The sequence below is a fragment of the Canis lupus genome, chromosome 5 (assembly GCF_003254725.2).
Source record: "Canis lupus dingo isolate Sandy chromosome 5, ASM325472v2, whole genome shotgun sequence".
Lineage (NCBI taxonomy): Eukaryota > Metazoa > Chordata > Mammalia > Carnivora > Canidae > Canis > Canis lupus.
In genome coordinates this window covers 55724031-55739684 of record NC_064247.1, presented here as the reverse complement: position 1 = coordinate 55739684, position 15654 = coordinate 55724031, and the positions used below count along the sequence as shown (strand labels likewise).

Sequence of the window (15654 nt, the reverse complement as noted above, 5' to 3'; positions counted from 1 at the left end):
AGGGGCACTGGGCACGTGGACCCAGACAGAGCTCCATCCTGTCTTCCTCGGGCCCTGGCTGGATCCCCCTGCCCCAATTCCCAAGGCCTGTGGTCTGGTGTGAACCAGAATCATCATCAGACCATCCCAATGCAGAGTGGTAAGGACAGAGAGAAACACAGGGATGGACAGCCCAGAGGATGCCCAGGCCCACCTGGGGCTGGAGGGAAAAACTCCCTGGAAATGGTGACTCTTGAGGTCAAGAGCTATTGGACAAGCAGAGAAGAACCTTCCAGGCAGAGGAAACCACATGTGAGAGTACATACGATGCCCCTGTTGACATTACTCCTCATTTTGAGTAATGCTAGAGAATAAAGTCTTGGCATTTGGGAGGCAAGTAGATGGTGAGGTCTGGGGCTGGAGAGATGCTAGGTACATGTTAGGTCCTGAAAGGCTCTGAATGTCAGTCAAGCAAACTCGATCCTACAAGTAGTAGATGTCACTGTAGGATGCTGAGCAAGGATAGGACATGCTGGACAGCATCTGACGGCAGAGCAGAGAATGGATTGGAAGGGAAGAAAAGAGATTGGGTTGGCAGTGCTAGAGAGGCCCAGGAAGGCCACAGCAGGATGGGGCAAGGACTGGATTTGGCAGGTGGCAGGGGAGGAATCTAAGGACTTAGTGACCCTTAGAAGTGAGAAAGACAGGGGTAGTGACAACTCTTCAGGTTCCTAACCAAGGCCAGAGCGGTGCCCATGCTGCCAATTGGTCTCAGGGCCAGAAGAGGCCCATCCACAGCCCCGAGTGCTTATGTGCTAGGCTGCAGGTCACTGTGGGCTCCGGGAACTGCTGCCCTACTAACCAGGAGACCAAGATGCCTGGAGAGGCATCACTTCACCTATAGGCAGGGCACCTCTGTCTTCACTCTCACTTCCCTGGGTAGCAGGTCACAGTTACAGGAGGTGAATATGCAGCCTGCCAGGCCCCAAGTGGCAGCAGCCCAAGAGGGCAATGGGCCTGACCTGAGGCCTCACAGTAGGTCAGTGTCATAGCTGGGAAGGGATGCTAAGCAGGCTTGGGGGTGAAAATAGGCCTCTCTCAGCAGAGGCCCCAGAAACAGAGCTGGTCATAGGATGTAGGCCTGGTCTTACTGGAAAGAAAGAGATTTTCTAACAGAAAGAGCCATCAAGGAACAGAAGAAGTGATGTGGTCTATTAGTGAGCTCCCTGTCCCTGGAGGTATTCAAGCAGAAGTTGGCCATCACCTTCTCCAACTTCCAAGGCTGCTGAGTGGATTTCTGTGTTGGGATCGGGTGGGAAGGCTCCTCCGGCCAAGCTCCTCTGGCCAAATGAGGCTGCCGGTGCAGCCCCAGGAGCCCAGCTCGCTCCCTCACTCACTGAGCACATAACCACTAAGGCCTGCTCTGTACCAGGCCAAGGACTAGGGGCACCAGGAGTGAGGGGCAGGTGGTGAAGCTGGCGCCCGGCAGGGGACAAAGGATAGAGGCCGTGGCTGCCCACCGTCTACACCACAGGTCTGCGCCCTCCCCCTAATGGACCGAGCACCCGTATCTTCCTGGGCACACCCGGAGCACAGACCCCGGGCTGGGCAGGGTCACACACAACACAGCCTCCTCCCGTGCCCCGCCCTCCCAGAGGTCCCCGAGGCTCTGGACTCATTTCCTCATGAAGTCCCTGGAAGAACTCTTCCTAATGAAACTAGGACAGTAAGTTCTGGCCTGGGGCCACAGGGAAGAAGCAGGGACAAAGAAGCCTTTTTAGGGGCTCCCTGACTCCTCCCATCCCACCTGGCAGTGCAGCAGCTCGGCACAGGAGGGGACGCCTGCAGGACTGGCGAGACATGGAGGCTCAGGGAAGGAGATCAGCAGAAACCTAGCAAACCTTGAGTTGTGCGCTGACCATGGCCAGGCACTGTTCTTCATGCGCTACCCACGTGAACTCACACAGTCCTCCAACCACCTTGCCCAGGTAGGCACTGAGGCCCCCGTTGTGCAGCTGAGACAAAGGCTCAGAGAGGTGAAGTAACTTGCCCAAGGTGACCCCGCTGGAAAGAGGTGAAGTGCGGACCCGCCCCCCAGCCATCTGGCTCAAGGCCCTGCTGTCAAGTGTCAGAGTGGAGGCTCTCACGGATGGTGCAACACTCGCAGGAGCGGTCAGAGGTAGGAGGACTTGGGAGGGGTCTTCCCGTCTGTGACCCCCACCGGTCTACCCGGCCAGCAAAGGTCTGTAGTCTGGCCCAGACCACGCCAGGGACTCTGAATGGCAAACACTGTCCAAAAGGACTGAAACTCCAGATGCAACTCTACCTCCCTCCCTCCCAGTACAGATGGGGAGAATGAGGCCCAGGGGAGGGGGGGGAATGAGGTCCAGGGGAGGGCAGAGACTCACCTATCACTCAGCAAGTCAGTGACAAGGAGAGGCTGCTAGGTCCCGGTGCAAGGGCACTGAGAGCCGGGGTGGACTGGTTCTCTGTAGGGTTCAGTGACCACACAGAGCCCTCCACTCCCAGCACAGAATCTGCAAGTGTGGACGAACATAAGGCCAGGGAGCGGGAGGGCGCGGGGCAGAGCACAGGGGCTGCGACCACACAGGCCGGCGGGCATCTGTGTCCAGGGCGGCCCAGGTCCTGGCTCTGTTTCACTGTGCACAGGCTGGGAAGTACTTATTACTCACTGTACAGAAGCCTGAGGTTCAGGTTTGAGGGACTTGGCCCAGGGCCTCCAACTAGGATGTGAAAGAACTACAGGTTCTTTCACTGGATTCAAGACCCAGGTCTGGGGGGTGGGGAGGCGCTGGGGGGCCACACTCCTTCCCGCACCAAAAGGAGCAGTCAGGGGAAGGGGAAAGGACATGATCGCCCATGGCCTTGATACGAAGTCCATACTGACTAGCTCACGGGCATTAAAGAATTGGCCCAGGCTCAGCAAGAGAATAAACCCCCAAGAGGATGCAGGGTCTGCTGATACATGGTCAGGTCTGGCTTTGTGTGTATATATGGCTTAGGCCACGTGCCCCGTGGGACAGGTTGGCTTTCACAGCCGCTGCTCTGGAACTCCTGGCCTCAGGGACCAGGGGGCAGCTCCTCGTGGCCGTGCACTTCGGGCCTGGCCATAGCAGACTCCAGCTCCTGCCAACACCCTGGCTCTCAGGGGAAAACAGAAGATTCCCAGAGAACGGGGTCTGAGAGGGATGCCCTCCTCCCAATGAGCAGAGACCCTAAGAGAAGCAGGGACCTGCCAATGTGACTCGGCAAGACGGGAGCTGGAGGGGCAGAGGTGGGCCTCTCATCCGGGCCATGGGGCGATATCAACCTCAGCCCCCCGGGTGGGGGCAGGTGAGGGCCGCAGAAAGGCTGGGGTTAGTGGGAGAGGCTGCCGCGGCGTGGCAGGGGACAGGCTGGGAACAGAGGCCGCTGGCGCCTCTCCAGCTACAAAGAATTCCCTGCCACAAACACCCAGTGGGGGGCTATGGCTTTGGCTCTGCTCCATGGCTTTGGCGGGCGTGGGAGGAAGAACGTCACCTTGACCCTGCAGCTTTGTGTGTCCAAACTGTCACCTGCCTCCCGATGCACCCGGTCTGGGAGCGCACTCACCCTACCTGCACACATGTGTGCTGGTGCACACGGCTCAGAGAGGGCTCTGAGGTGACAGGGGCGGCAGATGGTAGCTTGGGGTCCAGGAAGTAGAAGAGGGAGGGAGGGGCGAGCGCCGGTCTGACTGTCCCTGGATTCGGGCCACCAGGAAAATCCACCCTTGGCCACCAGCTATTCACCCAACCCCAATGGGGCCTTCCTGCCTCTCATCGGCTGCCAACTCTCTGATGTTAACCTGGACCCGGTGAACTAAGGCCCTTTCTGGACAACTAACAATGCCAGGCCTGTAGTGAACCAGTTCTCCTTGGCCTCATCTGCTCAGCCAGCTACCCCAGGCCACCCGGGAAGCAGTCACCCTGGGGTACCCCAAGCTGACGGGAGCAGAAGTGAGAGGATTCCTAGAACTTCCCAGTCTGAGAAGCTACTGTTCTCCCCAGCAGCTGATTCTCCCGCCTGGCCAGCTGACCTACATCTCTCCTGCTGCCATTTGAGCAGCTTCCCCTCATGTCTTTGGCAGAGGAGGAGGGAAGCTGCTGACCGTCCCTTGTGCTGGGCCGTTCCCTGCACAGGGATCATAGGCTCGGGAAGGGGAACAGGGATGCTCATTTTCAGGGCCAGGTGCTGAACACTGGCCTGCACGCTCTGAGAGGGGGGCTTATTATCCCTGATTCCCAGACCAAGGATCAAAGGCTCAGAATATAAGACCCACACTAGGAACCCCAGCTACCCATGGGGCTGGGGGCGCCTGGCTATTTCACTCCATTACTGCAATGCCTCCAACCCAATCGATCTTGGGCATGAGAACCAGGCAAAAGGGAAAGTGGCCCAAAGAACCTGGGCCTCAGGGCTGAGTTCTAGAAGTAGATCCTGAAAAGCCAGGTGCCCTCCATCTGCTTGTCTGGAATCCACCCACTGAACCAGCTCTGCTGCCACGAACGCCCCTCACCAGGCAGTAAGGAGCTCGAGGCCCATAGCCTCCCCTGCCACCCAGGCCAGGACTGGCCCTGAGCCAGTTCCAGGGAGGAGTTGCTCAGAGTGGTGGGTGCAGTGGAGGTGGAGCAAGAACTAATGGGGAAAGGGAAAGGGAAAATAAAATTCAGACAGGAAGAGACACTTGCCTAGGGTCACTCATCAAGTTACAGGCAGAGACAGCTACAACTATTACAATGCTGCAGGGATGGATTTCTAGAAATATCTGGAGAAGAACGAAGACTGGTTTTGTTCCCTTTTGTTTTCTTTGGCAGGGGTGAGGAGTCCTTGGGGCCAGAACACGGTTGTCCTTTCTCCTGGCCTGGCTTTCGGTGCTCTCGATCTGGCTACTTTGCCCCGTGAGGCCAACATGAGAGCGCCTTGTGCTCAAGAAAGAGGAAGCTCCTGCCGGCTGCCTGCCTGGCGATACTGCCATGCTTGACAGTATCCTTCCTCGGAATCCATCCAAAGGACGAATGTGCAAAGGTATATACAGTGCGAGGGCGCATATCCCAGCACCACGTCACGGGGTGGGATGAAGCAACTGAACACATGTCAATCGATAGGAGACTGTCGCTAAGTTATGACAATTCCTGCAGTGCACTACTCTCTACGCCTTGGAGCAAGGATAAGAAGCTCCGCAATTGACAAGGAAAGCCACATTTGGCGTGGGGAGAAGACCGTTAGCATTAACACATCCTCATTTTTGTTAAATGAAAAAAATACACATGTTCACACACTCCAGCTCACATGCAGAGAAACACCTGGGAGGCGATGCTGCTTCCACAATCGTACAGCCAAGGGGGGCGGTCACCTTCCTCTTTCTGCTGGTGTGTTTCGTAAAATTCTAAGCATAAGATTACTTTTGCATAATCAAAATAGTTTCTTTTTTATTTTTTAAAGATTTTGTTTATTTATTTGAGAGAGACAGAGAGAGCATGAGCAGAGGGAGAGGGAGAGGCAGACTCCCCACTGAGCAGGGAGCCAGACACAGGGCTCAATCCCAGGACCCTGAGATCATGACCTGAGCTGAAGGCAGATGCTTAACTGACTGAGCCATGAGGGGCCCCCTTAATCAAAATTATTTCCATTGGAAAAATAAATAAAATCAACTGAGGCGGGCTTCAGCTTCAGCACTGCCGGCAACTAGCTTTGTGGCCCTGGGGATGCCCGGTGCCTTCCCTAAGACTCAGTTTCTACATCAGGAAAATGGGGATGATAATTAACTCCTACATCACCCTCTTCCAAGGATGGCCATGAGGCACAAACCCACAAAGGCCATATTGTGTGGTTCTCACAGGCTGAGAGGGCTGGCACTGAAATGGTCTCCGAGGCAGCAGGGGATGATTTTGGCCTCATGACCACTCCTGTGGACCTAGACTGATAGTCCCCAGAGAGGCTTTGGGTGTCTGTCCTGCTGTGTTCCAAGCCACAGGTTTATGGAGGGTGGGAGGCGTGTGTGGGAACCAGGAGCCTCCTGGCTCTGCCTCTCTGGGTGAGTCTCCCAGTCACCAGAGCACATTCTGAGGGACCTGACGCTATGCTGAGTTCTGCACCCCTAAGGCAGCCAATCTGTGGGCCTCTGGGCTGGGCCCTGCCAGGGACACCGAGGTCACAGCAGGTGCAGCAGGTGCGGAGCTCACAGCCAGAGCCCCTTCCTGAGCCACTGAAGCTAAGGGGCAGTCCCTGGGGTCTGTGCCATAAGGCAGCCTGTGAGGAGTCGGACAAGCACAGCTGGGGGTTAACAGGAGCCCCAGCTCCTGCCCGAGGGTACCCAGAGGCCAGAGCCACACAGGAGGGAGCCAGTACACCCACCGGCAGCAGGGGCCAGCAAGAAGGGTGCCTGGGGCACCTGGAAAGGCCGCACTGTCACTGTTGTGACTGGATGTGAGAGCGCCTAGACTTCCTTTCCCTTGTGACAGCCTGCAGCCAGACAGCCGCGGCTCAGTCCTGCCACTGCCCAGCCAGGCTGCCCTGAGCAAGGGACCTCACTCCTTTCCTTTGTGAAGTGCTGCCATGATCCCTCCCCATCTCGGCTGAGGAGGTCTTGCCCGAGAAAGCCCTCAGCGGCAAGCACACTCCTTAACTCCTGTTACAACAAACACCAGTATTTTAGAGCAGCTCCCAGCAATCCAGGAGCAGGCCCTAGCCCCTTCTCGCACAGGAGCCTGTGCCCAGCCCTGGTCCTGAAACACCTTCTTCCCTGACCCAGCAGGGCACGGAGAGGGCAGGGGCAGCAGGGAGGGGAGCGTACAGTCTCCACCCAGTCTAGCCCGGGGAACTGAAGACATCTGCTTCTGGGAATGGGCCCCTGATGACAGCTAGGGCCGATCTCTGGACACCAGGGTCCTGGTTGCAGCTTCTGGAGCCTGAGGCTGGGAAAGCTCCCAAGTTTGCAGGGTGAGCACTGAGAAGCCGGCGTGCACGTGCAAGGGAAGGAAGCAACCCTGTGTAACTGCCAATAAAGCCAGGAGCCTGAATGAGGTCCCTGTGGGATACCCAGCTCCCTTCTTGGGCCTCAAGGGCCCCCCAGCTGACCAATATCAGCTTCTCACCCTCAAAAGTAGGTAACATTTTCTCAGTCATGTTTATGCCTTCGCATGCCATCCCCCAAAAGCCTCCTCTGTGCCAGGCCTTGTGCTTATCTCAAACTGCTCAGACTCTCCCAAACAGCCTGGGGTTCCTACGAGGAGTAACTGGACACAGAAAAGGTTATTAGAAAGCTGGGGAAGGCTCCGTGGAGGTGACAGTGAGCTAGGATTTGAAGGATGGGTAGTAATCAGTAAGTGCAAAGACCCAGAACCAGGAACATGCATGGGAGGTTCAGAGAAATGAAGACCACACCTTGATGGTCTCGATGGATGCTCTTGATGACTCAGGCTCTTTAACTTTCCTGGAGGAAGCACCCTTCCACTCCTAGAGCAACTCACCTGTATTGGCAACAATCTGCTGAGTCCTCAGTTTCCCTATCTGTACAGGCAAAACAGTAATCTCCACCTCACAAGCAATAGTCAGGACAGGCCTTAGAAATTGTGGAGGGTCATACCCACGGGAGGCTGCATCCGGGGCCACCGTATGTAGAGGCTTCATGGGGTCTCCAGAGGGGAGAGGCCCCCCGCCCCAATCCAGAAACCTGTAGCCCAGGGAGGCATTGCTGGACATCGCCACCACTTACCCACTTTCTCTACATCCTCCGAGTCCCAGGCCTTCTGACCCCACTAGAGGAGACAAGCGCTCGGAGAGGAAGAAGTCTGAGGAAGAGTCTAGGCTCCAGAGCAGATGTGAATCCAATCCTGGCTCCACTATTTATGCCTCGTGACACTACCAAGTCACATCTCTCTGAGCCTCAGTTTTGTCATCTTTAAAATGGGAATAATAAGAAAAACCGGTCTCTCCGGGTTGTGAGCTAATGACTGCAAACTGCCCAACGTGGTGCCAGGCATGGGTTAAGAAGTCGGGATCTGTTATGAGTAATTTCCTCTAGGGAGCTACTTCTTTTAGAATCCCTAGTGCCCAGCACAAGGTTGGCAGAGCAGACCATGTGGAAGAGAATCTGAGACCGAGGGAAGCACAAGGACATGCTGTGGGAGCTCAGGGACCAGGACGCTGGAGGACCAGGGGTCAGGGAAGGCAATCTGGGGGAGGTGGCATGCCCACCAGGCCTCCAAAGATGGGGTGATCTGGATATGCAAGATCTGTGGGGCCCCAGGTCTGGCTTCCTGGGGGTGGAGCTGGCCCAGGCCTCTGACTACCAGCCCTGGGGCCTGGAGAGCTTCCACTTGGTTACATCCCTGAGGTGGACACAGCCAGGTCCACACACCGTCCTGCTCCCCACAGGGCATCTGCTTCACCTGCTGTTATTTCTCCAAGGAGGGAAAAGCTGTCAAGCCAACTACCAGCCGACACCTAGGAGGACAAAGCCGACCTACTCCAGGTCTGTGGCACCTGGGATCCCTGTGGCCTGAGAAAGCCAAGGCACTCATGGAGCAGAACTCTTTTGTCCCAGGAGGGCCTGTGGGAAAACCCATGGGAGACTCAACCAGACATGGGGGCACAGTCCTGGATCTAGAAGACAGGGAAGCTTGGGGCCTGCTGGGCAGAGCCCTGGGGGGCTGTAGGTCTTCCTCCCCTTCCCAGGCACACCCAGGAGGAAAGGAACACTGGCCAGACAAGACTGAAACCTGCTTCCGGACCAACACAGGGCCAGAGGGACGCCACCCTCTGCCTCTCCCAGGGCCCCACACCACCCATCCACTGGGACCAATCAGGCTTTTTGATTCATTTCTTCCCTCAGCCCCTCCCAGGGCACCTTCCAGCCCTTTCCAGGTCCATCTCAGTGGCCTTGGGACCACATCTGCCATGGCTGGGCAATCAGCTGCAGGAACCTTCAGATATCAGGCTAAGCAAATGGGGGCAGGGGAAGCAGGGGGGGGTCTTGGGTAGCCTACAGAGCAGCCCCCCCCCCACCAAGTTAGGTACCTAGAGACCTCAGTGAAGCTCCTCCCTCTGAGAATGATCATACCTATTACCATTCATTGAACACCTGCTGCTCACCAGGCACATTATCTCATTTAACCCTCACAATGTCTTTGGAAGGGAGAGACTATCATCACCCCTATCAACCAAAGGTCAAAGCTAGGATACACACACCTTGTGTGATCTTATGTGTCTGATTTAGGGCCCCATTGAGAATTTCTACATGGCTCCCTAAGTCCTTTCTCTCTCTCTCAGCTCCTAATCTTGACCTTGAGAATAGAGGGTAGCAGGGAAGGTTTCCTGGAGGAGATAATACCTGCACTGAATCTTCTAAGATGGCAATAAGAAGGTAGCCAGCTGAGGTTGCAGAAAGACTGTCCCAGGCAGATGGAACGACATGTGCGAAAAGGCCTGGAGGTGAGAAGCAGTAGAAGGCAGGAGTGAGATGGAAGCTACTGTTCAGGGTTGCAGGCTTCTAGGAAGAGGCTGGGGGAGAGCGGCAACAGGGGCCAGTCAGAGAACCTGATGCATAGGTGTCTAGGTTGACTTTCCCCTATGGGTGTGTGGAGGGCTCAGGAAGACTGTGGATGGTGGAGAAGCCTGGTCGATAGGACTTCACAGGCAGAAATAAGCCATACGGTCCATCCAACAGGACATGAAGCTGGGCGTGAGGTCGGGAGAGTGAGAACGGGGCCAAGCCCAGGCAGCACGCTGAAGGCAGATGCCGCTGCAAGCTCCAGCTGGGAGCTGTGGCTGAGCTTTCATTATTTCCAGGGCCTTCCCAACAAGCCTCGGCACTTCTGCAGCCCAGCCTTGCCCACTAATGAACCCCCAGCCATGGGAGGCTCAGTGTGCCCACTCTTTATTAAACCTGGGGTGGAGGGCTGAACAGGTGAAAGAATCTGACCGGAACAAAACTGGTCCACCTGTATCCCCTGCCCAGCCCCAAAAAGCAGCACAGAGTTCTTCCCAGAGCTGGACCAGGGGGTGGGGGTGGGCTCAATATCATCTCAAGAAGGGGAAATGGAGGTCACAAGGACTTGCCTGAGGTCATCAGTTCATGCTTGAGACAGCACAGGTGGCATAGTTAGGCGCCTGCGTGCACACCCCAGCAATTTCACTTAAAAATCCTATAACCCTCGGGCCAGTTACTTAACCACTCTGTCCCTTTGTGAAATGGTACTAAGGCAGGTACTTTGGAGACTTGCCCCATTTTACAGAGCCGAGGAGCATGAGGCGGCGCATAGAGAACCTCGGCACAACGCCTGCTCCAATGCAAGTGCCCAGCCAGCGTTCACTGTGGTGGTTGTTGTTACTCTGGGAGAAAAGGGCTGGCCAGAGACCAGAACCCCTGACTCTGCCCCCAGACACTAAGGAGCAACAGGAAACTGAGGCCAAGGAGCCAACTGGCGTACGTGACCAGGTCCACACCCAGGGGTTCCACCCCACTTTGATGGGCTGGGCTGCCCCTGGGCTTCCTTGAACCCAGCCATCCGGCTTCCAGCCCTTTCCTCCACTTTGAAGGTCTTTTGAGCCTGGAACCGGAGTCCTACTAGCATTTTATTTCCCCATCCTCCCAGTTCTAAGGACATCTCCACCAAGTGCCAAGTCCCACCCACCATGGATGAAGATCAGGACTTTAGCAGGCCTTCGTTTGAGTTCCTGCTCCAACTCTGAGAAGCTGTGTGACTTTGAGGGGGGAGTCATTTCACCTCTGTGAACCCGTTTCCTCCTCCATAATATGGGGACCGTACCACTTATTTTGAAAAGGTAAGCCTCGTGGGAATGGTATTGGGTATCATCTTTTAAGACCTGGATTAGCTATCTCCTCCTCCAGGAAGTCTACCTTGGCTTCCTCCACATAAAAGCTTCCTCCCTCCAGACTCCATCAGCTTTTTGGTATTCTTGGGTGGCATTCTGGCCCCTTTGGGAGCTTGCTCTCATGTACCTCACGTAGACTTCACTTACAAATTGCAATGCAGGCCCAGAGAGGTACGGATGGGGGGCGGTGTCAGGCTCTCTCATGGGGTGGAAGGGTTGGAACGCCAAAGGAAGGGGTAAGATATAAGACAGAGGAGAGGCTGCTCAGGGAGGAGCCAACAGACTTGAGGAGAGGGTAGTTCAAGGAAATGCAGTTTGGGCAGGCAGCCCAGAACGGGGGTAGGGGCAGGTGGGAAACTCCCCACATGGGGAAGGAGAGGATTATGAAAGACCACTTTCAAACACGTAGCCCGACACAGCCACCCAAAGCCTTCCCACGGGTCCCGTTCTAAGGAGGTATGAACTCATCCCTTCCCTTTGCCGATCATGTCTGAAGACCTTCCACACACAAAACCTACAATGGAGGACAAGCTGCCCCATTGGGCACATGAGGAAACAAGCTCGGAACAACTAGGCCATGTAGGACTGGTAGGAGCCAGAGCCCCACCCTCTCACACCAAGCCCTCAAACTCGTCCGCTTTTGTTCAAGAACTCTGCGCAGGGACTTTCCTCCATCCACTGTAGAAGCAAAACAGGAGCCCACATTGGCCATGAGAGCTCCCCTGGTCCCACTGGGGTCACCCAGACACCCCGTGCCTTCATTCCTCCATCTGACCCTGAGCCTCACGTGGAGATGAAAAGCAACAGGCCCAACATGTGGAGCACAGCTTTCCAGCCCCCGGATCACGCTCTCGGGTCCTTCTGCGCCATATTCCCCACTGCAGAAGACAGTACCCCTGAGCTAGGAGACACGGATGTCCTAACCAAGTTCTGTCGCTCTCAGCTGTGTGACCTTGGGCAAATCACTCAACGTCTCTGAGATAGCATCCCTATCTACAAAGATGACAAGGACAACCGTCACAGAACAGCTGTTACAGAGCCAGGAAGATAAGGTAAAACCAACCCAGAACTGCCATTTCCATTTCCCTGCCTCATCTGTGCCACTCCCCCTGTAAAGGGCCAACACAACTCCAAGGGATGAGACTCACTATAATATTTTACCCCAGCAACACCATTTTCATCATTTCAATAGCAGCAGGGAAGAAATGGGAAGAGTTATGATTAGGCCTCTTTAAGAACTAAATTCAGGCTCCTACTTAGCAGCTCACTAACTGTGGAGCAAGTAACTTAATCTCTCAGTGCCTCGGGATCCCTGGGTGGCTCAGCAGTTTGGCGCCTGCCTTTGGCCCAGGGTGCCATCCTGGAGTCCTGGGATCAAGGCCCACGTCAGGCTCCCGGCATGGGGCCTGCTTCTCCCTATGCTTGTGTCTCTGCCTCTCTCTCTCTCTATCATGAATAAATAAATAAATCTTTAAAAAGAAAAAAATCTCTCAGTGCCTCGGTTTCTTTAAAAAAAAAAAAATTTATTGGGGATCCCTGGGTGGCTCAGCGGTTCGGCGCCTGCCTTTGGCCCAGGGCATGATCCTGGAGTCCCAGAATCGAGTCCCGCATCATCAGGCTCCCTGCATGGAACCTGCTTTTCCCTCTTCCTGTGTCTCTGCCTCTTTCTCTGTGTCTCTCATGAATAAATAAAGTGGTTTTTTTAAGATTTTATTTATTTATTCATGATAGACAGAGAGGGGGGGGCAGAGACACAGGCAGAGGGAGAAGCAGGCTCCATGCAGAGAGCCTGATGTGGGACTCAATCTCAGGACCCCAGGATGGTGACCTTAGCTGAAGGCAGACACTCAACCACTGAGCCACCCAGGCACGCTGTCAGCACCTCAGTTTCTTTAGCCTGTGAAATAAGCCTGTTGAGAGGAGTAGAAGAGTTTATGCAAGATAAACACTGACCACAGGGCTGACACACAGGGAACAGTCAGCATATGTTAGTCACATTACTTCCAATTACATTACTAGAACTAGTGCTCAAAAACAGGCCGAGAAGCATTAGCCCAAGTGGTCAGGTGAAGCCAGGAGGGGAAGACAGGCACAGAACCAACTCTGGATTGCATCTGGGAAAGCATCCTGAGGCTGACCGGCAAACCCACAAAAAAAGCCTCAAGGACTCAGCAGACCACGCCTGTCCAGGTGGCCCTCTACCCCTCCTGCCCCTGTGCGGTGCTGTGGATTTGTCCACCCGTTGCCTTCCTGTAGACCCTGCAGGGCTCCCTGACCTGGAAGGTGGGCCTGTTCTCCAAAGCGCCCCAGGGCTGTCCCGGAGCAGAGGCACTCAGTAACCATGAATATATGACCACCTGCGTCTATTTCTAGAGTCCTGTTTTTCTGCCTGGCAGATATCCGAGACCACAAGCACCCCAAGAGGAAACCTGCAAAGCTGTAGAGCCCCAGGGTGCAAGCAGCATGCTCAGCCAAGGCAGCCCGGCGCGCACCACCACCAGCTGAGGGTTCCGAGCAGCCCGGGGATCCTCGGGCCTCTTCTGGAAGCGGAACTCCTTCTCCTGGCTCCCTCCTTCCTGGTCCGCCCGTAGCCTCCCCCCAGGCCCTGCAGGCAGGCTCCCCAGGGGGGCAGAGCGAACTACACCGTGACTAGGCAGAAAGGCGCCGGGAGCCAACCAGCGGCCCGGCCTCACCCGCACTTAGAGCCCCGGGGGGACGCGCGGGGGTGTGACCGGGGCGGGGCCGGGGTAGGGCCCAAGCACCCCGGCGCCCGAAAACTGCACACCCGCCCGCTCCACGATTGGCCGCTCCGGCCACGGGGGCCTATGGGGTGGTCCTCGCCTAGCCAATCAGGGGCCCCGGGGAGCCCATTCATTCACAAAAAAAAAAAAAAAAAAAAAAACGAGCAGGAAAAGGAGCAAGGCGAGGCCCGGAATTGCCGAGAACTTTGAAACACCGGCGCGTTCCGGGGCGGACGCTGGAGTCCAGGGCCGGTGGCAGGAGGCTTGACACTCGTAGGGGCTGCCGCGCGCGCCCCGGCCCACAGTCCAGGCCGGCAAGCCGGGCGCGGCGAGGGCGAGCCCTCTTCCTGGCCGCACCGCCCCGGGCTCCGCCCCGAACCCCGTTAAGACGCGGCGGCCGCCCGGCTGACTGGGCCACACCAAGGGCCACCCCACCCCGGGGAGGCCACACCTGGGCAGCTTCCGGCAGTGAGGTCCACGCAGGCGGCCCCGCGGCTGCGGCCACGTGCGCGCTGAGCAAGCCGCCCCCCGCCGCCCCTCCCCGTCCCCGGCAGGTCCCGGCGGGTCCCGGCGGGCCACTCACGGCAATCGTCCTCGTCGCTGTTGTCGGAGCAGTCGTCGTCCTCGTCGCATCTCCACACGGAGGGGATGCAGCGCTCGTTCCGGCACCGGAACTGGTCCTCTTCGCACACTTTGGCCGGCCCTGCTCCAGGGAGAGGGGGCGTGAGCAGGGTCCGCGGACAGCGCAGCCCGGGCGGCGGGGAGGGGCCCCGGTGGGGGCCGATGACGGAGCCAACGCCCGCCGCGGCCTCGGGCACCCTCGGCGCAGGAGCGCGGAAAGGCAACGGGGTGGCGGGCTGCTCCGTGGCACTGCAAGGCCAGGCGCACGCAATCGGGGTCACACGACTTGGCCAGAGCCCCCCCCCGAGAACGCTCCCCCGCGCTCCCCCGCCCACAGCCCACAGCAGCCCCCGGCCCCGCCGCGGACGCAGCCCGGCACGCAGCCCCTCTCTCCGCCGCGCAGGGGTCGCCGGAAACGCATTGTCGGCGGGGAGGTCGCCCGGCTCGGCCCCACGCCGCCGCGGGGCGCGCGCCGGATACATCCCGCTGCTCGAATCACGCGGCGCCCCCGCAAGCATCCCTGGCCGCACACGCACACACAAACGCACAAAGTTCCCGGCCCGCCTGCCCCCACGGGGCCCATCCCCCAGGAGCAGGTGCCGAAGGCAGGGCCGACGCCACCAGGAGGCGTGGGGGCGGGGGCGAGGGCACCCGAAGGATCGCTGGGTCCCGAGAAGCCATCCCACCAGGCCCGGGCTCGGGGGGCGCCCGCGCACCCGCAGCCCGGGGGCCGGCGGGCCGCGCTTTGTTGGCGGCTCCGGCGGCGCGGAGCCGGGCCAGGGACCAGCCTCACGCACCTTGGCCGCCGCGCTGTGTATCCGCCGCCGCCGCCGCCGCGAGATGCTGGAGCCGCAGCGGCAGCAGCAGCAGCAGCAGCAGCACCGGCGGCGCCAGCGGCCGGAGCGCGCCCCGCTCGGGGCGGCCCATGGCGGGCCCCGGGCTCCGGCCGCCGCGCCCCGCGCACCCCGTGCGGCTGCCGCCGCCGCGCCTCAGCCCGCCGAGTCCTTGCCGCGGCGCCGGGGATGCCGCTGCCCCCGCCGCCGCCGCCGCCGCTGCCGCCCGCCCCGGCTCCTCGGCTGCATTTCAAGCAGGTTCCGTGACGCTCGGCGGCGGGGCGGGCTCAGGCTGGGCGCGCGGCCCCGGCCCTGGGCGGCCGCCGCCGGCGCGCGCGCCCCCTCCCGCCGCCTCCTCCGCGCCACGCTCCTCCCGCTGCTGCCGCCGCGGCCTCCTCCCTCCTGTCCTTCGTGCAGGCCCCCCTAGCCTGGCGCGGGTGACCCAGCCGCGGAGCTGGGAGCTGCAGATGCTGGGAAGAGCCAGGCGAGGTCCCCGCCCCAGAGGTAGCACACCGGCCGCGGGAAGCAGCGCTGGCTGCCTGGAGGAGGTGACAGGCTAGTAGAAGCCTGGAGGGTTGCATAGGAGTAAACCTGGGTGGGAG

At 58.4% G+C, this 15654-nt stretch overlaps 1 protein-coding gene across 7 annotated transcripts in view; it reads right to left on the bottom strand.

The window, feature by feature from the left end:
• The window catches only part of LRP8 (LDL receptor related protein 8), a 79711-nt gene extending 64374 nt beyond the window's left edge, over nt 1-15337 (bottom strand). For 2 of the 7 annotated variants that reach the window (XM_049110436.1, XM_025427668.2), the window contains exons 1-2: nt 15017-15337; nt 14182-14301 (exon numbers count right to left, since the gene is read on the bottom strand). In XM_049110436.1, coding sequence (XP_048966393.1) covers nt 14182-14301; nt 15017-15146 — 250 coding nt within the window. In that variant the 5' untranslated portion in view covers nt 15147-15337. The remainder of the gene's footprint in view (nt 1-14181; nt 14302-15016) is intronic. The other 5 variants (XM_025427671.3, XM_025427672.2, XM_025427670.2 and 2 more) reach the window with 4 other exon arrangements.
• Nucleotides 15338-15654: the final 317 nt, after the last annotated feature.